This window comes from Protopterus annectens, chromosome 1.part2, assembly GCF_019279795.1.
Source record: "Protopterus annectens isolate FY-2018-M chromosome 1.part2, PAN1.0, whole genome shotgun sequence".
NCBI lineage: Eukaryota > Metazoa > Chordata > Ceratodontiformes > Protopteridae > Protopterus > Protopterus annectens.
Window position 1 is genome coordinate 636816838 of NC_056727.1, and position 10820 is coordinate 636827657.

At 42.0% G+C, this 10820-nt stretch overlaps 1 protein-coding gene across 1 annotated transcript in view; it reads left to right on the forward strand.

Annotated features, from left to right (window-relative positions):
• Positions 1-9703, forward strand: part of LOC122792400 (myosin light chain kinase 3-like) — a 92130-nt gene extending 82427 nt beyond the window's left edge. Inside the window, exon 4 of the mRNA XM_044060189.1 lies at positions 9526-9703. Coding sequence (XP_043916124.1) covers positions 9526-9703 — 178 coding nt within the window. The remainder of the gene's footprint in view (positions 1-9525) is intronic.
• Positions 9704-10820: the final 1117 nt, after the last annotated feature.

Below are 10820 nucleotides of genomic sequence, written 5' to 3' on the forward strand. Positions count from 1 at the left end.
CCAAAAATAGGAGGCAAAAATGAGGACATTCTGCAAAAACTAGGAAGTTGAGAGGTGTGCATATTACTCTTCTTTTTCAAATAAACAGATCATAAAACCTGACTAAACTAGATAATGCTCTCTCATTTGATCATCATGTTTCCACTATAGTCAAGAAATCCTTCTGTCTGGGCCAGTTAATTTCCAAGGAAATATCTTCAACAGCCAAAGAAGTCATTTTACCGCTGTACTCTTCCCTTATCAGATCCATCATCAAATACAGTGCTTCCTCTGCTACATACAAATCAAAGCATATTGTTAAACTGGAAGGCCCCCAACAATTTCTAACCAAAAAAAACAATTAAAGGCCTTAAATCATTCTACTATATCAGATTATGATTATGTATGATTAACATAGCTCTGCTTATACTCAGTAGCCTACTGGCTGTTCTGGGGTGACCTGTGTCTTGTTTCTTGAGAAATGAAGGAACCCAATCCTATTTGACTTTTTTTTCTTCATAAAACCATTAGCTCTACAAACACCTGTACTAGAAATCTAAATTTACACCAACAAATAAAGAAGACTATCTGAAGAAAAGGTTCCTCTCTCAACATAGTCCCAGCCTATGGAATAGGTTACCACTAAAGTTAAACAAAGTACAGCTTTGTCTGCCTAATGACTAGTCTTTAATGATTGGATGGGCACACCAGGGTTATCGTGTATAGCTCTGCTTGATTTTGGAGGTGGGCATTATTAAGTGCTTATACAGTGTGGCAAGAACTTTTAAGTGTGTCTGCTTAAAGGTGCATACGGATATGATTATTTATTTATTTAACATTTGTTTACCAGGAAATTCCAACTTGGAACAAAGCCAATTTTCAGCAGAGCCCAGGGAGAAACACTCCAGACATATGTCTTTGGAACGAGGGAAGAAACCAGAGTACCCAGAGAAAACCTACACGAATGCAGGGAGGACATGCAGATTCCACATAGAAGGCACTCCAGCTGAGAATTGAACCAGAGAACCTCTTTCTGTGAAGCAACAATGCTACCGCTGCACCACTGCACCATCAGTTTGTTGCATATCCTTATGGCTGAATCCCAAATGACTGAATGGTTGAAAGCCCATTCCACTGAGACACTATGGAATTACACACACCTTTCCTTAAATATACTACCTCCAAGGTCACACAACGGGGGAGACAAGTGAAAATACCATACACCAGAAATCACTGCCAGCATGCAAATGGAAACCAGTCCAGCAGTGGTTATGTATATCTACCACCAATCACCAAATACATATTTTTCTTCTGTTTCTACATATTACACTTCTGTATTACAGAATTAGACATAGCTGTGCCATATTCAACATAGTAGACATTCACTTAAGTGATCATTCAACCAAATGGCCTTTCAAACATTTCCACACACTCATCCCATTCAACCAAAGCAACATTCAACAAGATGGCAGGCATCTACTGCTTGGTAACTTATTGTCCATGTGATCACTTGCCTAGTATTGTTCCTATGTTCTTTTGTTACATTATTAGTCCAATTCAAAGAGAATCCCATTCAACCAGATGGCAGTTATCCAAAGTTAGTCAGTTTATTGTCTTTGTGATCATCTGCCTATTATTGTTCCTATATTCCTATGCTATATTATTTGTGAAGTTCAAAACAATCTCATTAGATTACCTCATTAGCATAATAGCTGTGCTTTCAGCCCCATTTCAATACAATAAAAGTTGCAGTGGCTGTTTTGTGGGAGACTACATTTATAGGTTCATGGGTGCTTACTAGGTTACTGATCTGTGAGGATCTTAATAAGGGCAGCCTTGCATTCCCATGGTGGTTTTCGTTCTTATATTTTATGTGTGAATAACCCAAAGGTGGACAGAACAAGGATAATTTGGGGCCTTTAACAAGGATAATTTGGGGCATTTATTTGTAACGCCTATCAGTAACAGCCATGAATGATTAAATGAGAGTGAATTTGTCATTATGCATTCATTCATCTAAATTACATTTGAAAAGAATAAGAGAAGTACTTTGCTTCATGTAAAGTGGAATACAGTTTCATAGAAACATATTTGTGCTACATATTTTCAACATGATCTGTTTATACTACAGAATAGATTGTGATCCCTTGAGCAGTTTCCACTAGCATGGAATTTTGCGAATGTGTAATAGGTCTGACAGGATAGAATCTGCTGAAGGTTTAAACCCTGAGGCACAGGTCACCTCTTAGTAAACTGTATGATACCAACAAGAGAGACAGAGCTTTGAGACAGCCTGCATAGTTTTTTATGATTAAGTCCTTGATTCTTTTAGTGAGTAACTGTTATGCTCATACCAGCTGTGACAATTGTTTGAACAGCTACATACCAAAACAGGAAGCATATTCAATGACTGGCCTAATGAGAGCCTAGTACAAAGAGTGATGAGATCCCTGTACCTAGAAACCATACCTTTAAATATAAGCTGTATGATAAAAGAGAACTTCCTTATAATAGTGGATATGTGATGATCAAGGACAACCCATTGTCAACATATGTCAATATATCATAAAGTATACTTATGGAATACGATTGCTGGTGTCAGTCAAGGATCCTAAGGGTGTCCTGGGAGGTTCAGCCATCTCCACTTCCATCTTGGTGGAGGTTCTTTATACACCCTACCTACTCCCTGCCCCTGCTTCCCATGCTCATCAATTACATTCAAGAGCAACTCCCCTCTTTGAACCATGCCTCCCATAAGGGAACATCATCATCAAATGCCCTCTCATCTGAACACATGTTCAATGATGCTCAGTGCCTGTGGCATTGTAGTGTTGCACTCCATGTCTGCCTCAGTCTGGAGGCTGCAGATATGAGTCATCAGCCATAGCTCCAAGGTATCCAGCATCATGTTCAAAACACAACAGCAAGCACCATTATGAGTGGTCTGCTATCCATGTTCATAGGAATGGACCATCCCAGCCTCCACAGTTGGCAATGTGAACACCTGTCAACTACATGATGCTACAGAAAGTAAACTTCCATAAAATGCTATTATAGAATACACATACATCAGATGTCCAAATCCTGGAAACCTTCTCAACAATGCACAGACACATTACATCTAATACCCTATATAATGCACATTCCTGGCAGCTGATGGATTGGAAGCTATCTTGGTTGATGTATGACAGATGGGGCCTTGATAGCAGTCTGGGAGCTGTCAGGGGACCTCACAACCACTGGAAGGTAGGCTGGGTCTTAGAATACAGAGAGTACCCCAGCTTTACCAGGTTACTCATCCTATCATACTTTCAGACCCCAAACAGAGGGCTACAAAACCAAAGGAGGTGGTGTTTCAATATTTATCAAAGACATACACACCTCCAGGCTGGTCAAACAGTATGACACACAGAAGACACTCCAAGTGCAGTTAACTGTTGGCAAAACACCTATTCAAATAATAGCTATCTGCAGACCCCCAAGCATGACTCAGGACACCCACTCCACCTATCTGGACTTACTTGAATCCATCAAGATTGAACCCTCTACTCTGATCCTGGGTAACTTTAACTACCCAACCACAGAGTGGAAGACCTACTGTAGCCCAAACATGAATGTCCAGCGATTCCTCGACTTCCTCAATTCCAGTGCATTGGATCAGCTGGTTGACACCCCACAAGAGGTGAAAATATACTGGACCTGGTACTAATCAACATTAATAACCACTGTAGCACCCCTACAGTGTCATCTTCCTTGGTAAGATCTGACCATGAAGCAATCACTTTCAAAGTCACTATCTCCACTGACCCCCCCCCCCCCCCGGTCAGGGTCAAACAAAAAAAAAACTTTTCCAAAGTTAACTACAATCTCCTGAGAGCAGGTATAAGCAGCTTCATAGCCACTGCCCCTTCAGTTGGAACTAGCACTACTGTCCAAGCCTACACAAAAAAAACTATAGGAGCACCTACATAGCTGCATGGACTCAGCAATACATGACAGGACCAAATCATCTTCCACAAGGAAGAGTAAACCTGTCTGGTAGACAGCAGTAATAAACAAACTCTATAATAAAAAGAAAAAAATGCACTCCAGGACCAAGAAGGAGCAGGTGGCAAGTTGGAAGCAATCTCTCCTTTGTCTGAAGAAGCAAATAAGGTCTGTGGTGAAATCATCTAAAGCTAACTTTGAGTCCAAATTGGACACATCCACTAAGGATAATCACAAGGTCTTGTTCACATACATCCAGAGTCTCAAAGGTAACACCCAAATCTGCTTTGAACTGGTGGTCAAGAACACCACATACACAAATGCTGTAGATATACCCAACCTGCTGGCAGACAGATTCAGTGAAAACTTCACACCCCTGTCCCCCCATCAGTAACCTAGAACATCCCCAGCACCTGTCCCCCTCCCATCATCATCAAGGAGCAGGTTTTTAATGCCCTCTCAAAGACAAAAAATACAGCCTCCTTGGGACCTAACAGCATCCCTCTCTGCATCCTACATGAACTCAGGCATGCGCTCTCAGCACCATTAGGCACCTTATTTAACCAAAACCTGAGCACTGGCTTCATCCCAGCTGACTGGAGGACAGCCACTGTCATCCCTCTAAAGAAAGGTGGAGCGTCTTCTGACCCAGGCAATTATAGGCCCATCAGCCTAACTAGCCTGATATGCAAGGCCATGGACTGCACTATCATGGACCTTATAAACAAGGACATTGGCAACCTCCAAATGCTTGCCCCCACAAAGTTTGGTTTTGTCAAAGGGAGATCATGCCTACTAAACTTGATTGACTTCTTTGAAACAGCCACCAAAGCCATGGATGAGGGAGAGACGGTGCCCACCGTCTCCATTGACCTATACAAAGCCTTCAACACTGTTCCCCACTTGGGCATAATAGATAAACTCTCCCAGCTAGGCATCTACCTTTATGTTACCAGATGCGTAGCTAACTGGCTCACCACTAGAACCCACTAGCCACCTCTAGTAGACCCGTAACGAGAGACATACCCCAAGGATTGGTCTTGGGGCCTCTGCTGTTTGGGATATACTTTTCTAAGGTGCAAGCCAAAAGTAGTAGTCTGTGGCTGACTAAGTTTGCAGATGGCTGCAAGCTGGGTGCTGTCTTAAATTCCCCTAGGGATGTGAACATCCTCCAAGAGGGCCTTACCCAAACTAATAACTGGTGCCGTAAGCATGGCCTCAAACTGAATGCCAAGAAATGCATCATTATCCCCTTTGGGGAAAATGGCATCCCCACTAACTATCACATTAATAACAACGTACTAAGTATGCAATCAGTCGTAAGGGACTTAGGTACCCAGGTTGACAGCAAACTGACTTTTGACCATCACATTGCCTCCGTTGTACGGAAGGCTTTCTACATGCCATACCTTATACGTAAGGGTATTTCCTCCAGGGACAAGGAGGTCAGAACATTTTTGTACTCCTCCCTTATTAGACCCATTATTGAGTACAATGGCTCCTTCATCTTGTACCTTACCAAGCACATGCAGCAGCTGGAAAGACCACAGAGGTTCCTGACCAGGAAAATTCAGGTTCTCAAACACCTATCCTATACAGATAGACTAAAATCCCTGTCCCTCTACTCAGTCTTGTTCAGACTGCTCAGAGATGACGTGTATCTGGCATAGAAGGCCATCTCAGACCCAGCCTTGCGAGAGTTGCTGCATATCCGTAAGTCAAACTGGACTCCCGCAACCTTCATGCAAGGCCTCAACCTGGTCTCTGACATTAATACAGCTTGTTGGCAGGATAGATTTTTGTCCCAAAGACTCCCCATCTGTGGAATAGACTTCCTCCCTCTGTCAAGCAGAGTACCTCACTAGCCCTCTTTAAGAGGAACCTGGACAACTGGATGGGAAACAGAAAATAAACCCCTGGAATCCCACCTGTGTCCTTGCTGGAAAGGGGAAACAAGTGCTGACTTTGTGGGAACATGAGCAAAATTCTTGTTTAGGCTTATAAGGGCCTCCAGGCCAAAGCCTAGTATTGTTCTATGAACCTATGAACCTATATGCTCCTCCACATGCATCAGTATCACATCAAGGAACTGCTGAAGGATTTGTGAGGATGAAGCCTGTGAAATTCCTTGCATGTCACCTTCAGAAGCTGAAAGGTCCCGGAAGCAAGGATTGTTAATACTGCTCAAACCTTCATGTCCACTGGAGAAGGGAGTTTACACATCCTCCTTGATTCTGTGTAAGGACTGCACATATTTCCTACCTCCAATATGTCACAGTTTGTATGGCAGTGCTAGATTATGTCCCATTCATGGAGGTTATGAGTCAGTTACTGACAGAATCTTCTGACATGAAAAGCAGTGGTTTGCAAAACTGTGGCCAGTGGCTACCAAGGCTGCCACTAACACATACTGACCAGCTATAGCAGAGGCTGCTGCTAGCATCTTTCATTGAGTGAGGCACTGGATTAAAGGACAATGACGGTGCTCAGATAAGCTGATCACTGCGGCTCATCATGTACAATTTATTTCTGAATTGCTCTGCCATGCCTGAGTTTATCAATGACATACATGATCCTTCTTATTAAAAAGTGCCACTTATTGGCATGTCATTAATCAGTCATTTGCATGCTCTGCATTCAGTGTTATTTGTCTGCTCACACAGTTATGCAACGTGTCTCATAACCACCATTTTCATTCACATTACCACTTCTTGTGGTATTTCACTTAACAATAGTGCACTGTTATATTTCTGAATTCCCTAATGGTTTGAATATTATTTCAAAAATGTAGATTTTTAGTTGGGAAATGTTAACTACTGGACATTTTATAACAGTTTGAATGCATCCTTAATGTACCACATAAAAATAAATGTATACATAAATAGATTTTACATGAGATGAATTTTTTTCTGAAGTAATGTTCCCAACATAGAAATGAATATGCTTCTTAGGTCATAATCTATACATAAAAAATTTACTTCAAAAAATAAATATATTAAAAGATAAAAATTAAAATATAGCTGCTCTGGTGGTTTAGTAGGATAAAGCCGTCTGTAGCCCAGGTCAGCAAGACTGAGGGAGAAGAAGGGAAGATGATTGTGGTCATGGTATTTTAGGCAGCACTTATTAAGCCCTGATGCAGGCAAGGGCTTAGACTGATTACTAGGCTAGGCATGGGGGATGGCTAAGGAGGTGGGGTTGCTCTAGGGCTCATGGTTGATTCCTCCTCATAGACCTTGCTGCACTGCCTACCTAGTCATACAGTGCAATGTCACCATGTTAGGACAGCAGTGTTTAAGAAAATGCTCTGACATACAGGCTAGTATATGAGACATTGCCAGCTGCTCCACTCCAGTTTTCCACTTTCCAACTTCTTGATGGCCAATGTATTGCAAATCTGAGGATCACTACTGGGGCACTAACATAAGAGTATTATGAGAAGTGCTGATGGTCAGCTAAAGGCATGTCAGGGACAAAAAGACAACTAAACCACATGTATTTTTCAAATATCCACATTTTAGAGTGCACATAGATAAAGCAAATTAATGTGTGGTAGGTAATTAGGAGCAACTGGCTTTATATCAAGTTAAATTGAAGGCCTTTAGTGCAAGTATTTATGAGATCATGGAAGCATATTGCATGTGAAGCCATATACAAAAAAAATCAGTATTTCGCAATTTGTAAAAGCAACTGGAATCACGTTTATTAATATGAATGATGAGGGCAAACTGAGACAAATTTCATATCCAATGTGAACTGCTCACGCTCTTCACATCTTTTCTTGTAAACGCATGCTACCAGCAAAGGTTCACATCAACAGCTCTGGAGTGGGGAACAAACAAACTTCAGATTATCACACTGACTGGGATTCACAGAGGTGCACTGCAGAGAAGTGCAAGCCTTGCTCCAAATAATGAAACTATACCTCTGTGTAAAGTAGGCATGAATACCTAAGTACGGACATGCTACATGGGTAGGCAGACAGCTGCACTTTAGGTGAGCATGCAGGGGGGTAGAACAATCACAGCCTCAGCTGAATGGTGCAGAACAAGAGCTATGTAGACCTGTTATCTGATACCCAGCTAGCTGAAAAACCTTATTTGTTTCACTAAAGCAGTGGAAAGAGAAGTACGGGAAGCAGAAAAGATGGTACTTAGCAAGAAGTTCTACACACAAAAGGAAAACCTAAAGGGGAAATGCACCCCCCATTTACACACACACACACACACACACACACACACACACACACACACACATATATATATATATACATAGACAGAGAGAGACAGACAAATAGAGAAATCTGAGAGAGGAAAGGTGTGGGAGGTTAGTCAGCAGGAGCAGATAAACAAACATGAAACAGCACAGACAAACAGACAGACAGGCACATACTAAAATAGGTAGCACATGGGATAAAAACAAACATAGGGCAGACAGATAGCTGGGGATAGGGAGGTATAAAAGCAGAATGCCAGCTGTCAATAGATCCAATGAGATATTACTTGGACCTAGCAGATAGAGGTGCTAGAGAAAGATAGCCAGTAGTATGTGCCACACCCTGTTCTGGTGGTCTAATGGCAGAGACCAACTGGTCTAGTGAATCCACAATTTGATGCCGATGAAGCTAATGTCCAGTGACCCAGTGTGTCATTGCCTAGTCACTCTCTCTGCAACAACCCGCTAAAGCTCCGACTGAGCCATAGCAGATGATTAGGTAAGCTACTTGCCTGAGATAAGATAGAAGTCATCACAGTGATGCACCACCACTCTGCTTACCCACCTCAACTGCAGCCTTTGTCAGGACAATGGTGGATGATGGCTAACATGCCTGCAACATAGTAGAACAATCATATCCTGCAGAAGTGAGACACAAAGGGAAAGCTGCTTTTACTGAAGATGATACAGACTTTGTAAATACGGCTGAGGAGTGCACCCCACTGCATAAATTATTTTGTTGTGTTTGTGGCAATTACTCACACTCTCCTTTAAATCCACCTATGCTGAAAGACAAAAAGAGACATACCAGCCATCACACATAGGTGCAAGTGAGATGAAGACATCACTGTAAAGATGTAGCTACACATACATGTGCAATGATGCAGAAACCTGAGTTGGTGTCCCAGCCTGTGAAATCAGTCACACTACTACATGCACTTGCAATCAGGCAGATGCCTAAGATGATACCTATAGACTGCAAAATTAGCTACACTATACCAAGTATGCACAAATAAACAGAAGTCTGAGATGGTGCCCATAAGCTGAGGCATGAGCTGTACTCAAACAGCAATGTGCAATGGTGCATAAGTACAACATGCTGACCACAACCCCAGACTTGCATATGCAGTTGCCCTTCACCACAAAACAGCACAGCACCTCGACCATAACAACCAATGACAGCAAAGTACACATATAGACACCACATCTACCAACCTGGTATTTCCTAGTATATCTCAAAGGAGCAAAACTTTATTAGGAATACTTCTCTGTAACAAAATATGAAACATGGGTCAGATGGCAAACTCTTGCTATGCAGTTTGGAGATTTCTTGCCTTATTTCAGCTTCCCAGACCCAGAGTTCTTCGGGGCAGTGGCACCACAGGTCATCATACCAGAGAAATCATTACTTGCTGGTTCAGAGGATGACAATAACCCAGCTTATGTGCTCTGTCAGGTCATATCAGGCATCCGTCCACCTCATGAAATGAATCCACATAGAGTCCCATCACCCTCTCCCTGAACTGGCTATGTAAAATTACAGCATAATCTAGATGTTCTTTGCACATCAGGCTGGTGACTTACGTTGGGCACTAGCATCAGCAGCTATTTCCACAAATATTTATCCATACTGGATGGCAGGCCATGATTCGTGCTTTAAATCTGACTTTTAATCATGGATGGTGCACCACTGTATTGCTACACAGGGACACATGCATGTACACCCAACCTGTATGTATGAGGGAGCATGAGCTGGCATGGAGTAGAATGTACTGACACCTTACATCACTAATGTACTTCAGGGAAACATAGCAATTCATAGATCTCAACAGTGTAGTTTCAGTGCAAACTAGTACTCATTTGTGACTTTTCTTGCTGAAATGCCATTGTACACCACAAAATATGCAGCAAGACAGCAACAAACATAGCATTAGTGCAATAGCTTAAAACATGACTGGGAGCACAGAAGCAGCATTTCAATAGGAAACAGCTCTGAGGAGTTACCCAGTGCCCTACAATACTATGGCAAAATTTAGGTTGCCAGTGTCAGTTATATGTGAGCCCTTGACTGGCATTAGACTAATGTAAAACCAGTGTTACTATGATAACAGTAGTGTTAATAAAATGGTTGACTGCAGCTTATACCTACATATATAGATGGTGTAACTGATGTACCTGTATATCCATAACTATGTCAATAGTACGGCAGCCAACAATAACAGAACTGTCAAGCCATCCATCTTCCTGTCAAGGCTATGCATACATGCATATTACAGATGTATGTCAAGGGGACATCTATAATAAATATCAATGCAGGCAACCACATTTAGCATTGTCTTATATCAACCGTCACCTATGGAACCCCCAGTAAACCCCTAGCCATGTTGCCTGGAGAGCCCACTCTTTTACTTATAGAGCAGTGTGGATTCAGTGTGTTACTGATCAGTTCTACATGTATGTATGCACATGTGTGTCCATATAACTATCTTCATTACCACTGTGGAACCCCAATATGCACACCATTCCTATGGCCTGTACTATATTCCTGCCCCTGGACAACCCTGTACTATTCAGTACACTGAAGCTAACCTGCCATTTCTCATCAATAGACTAATTTCACCCAGCCATCACTGGTCTAC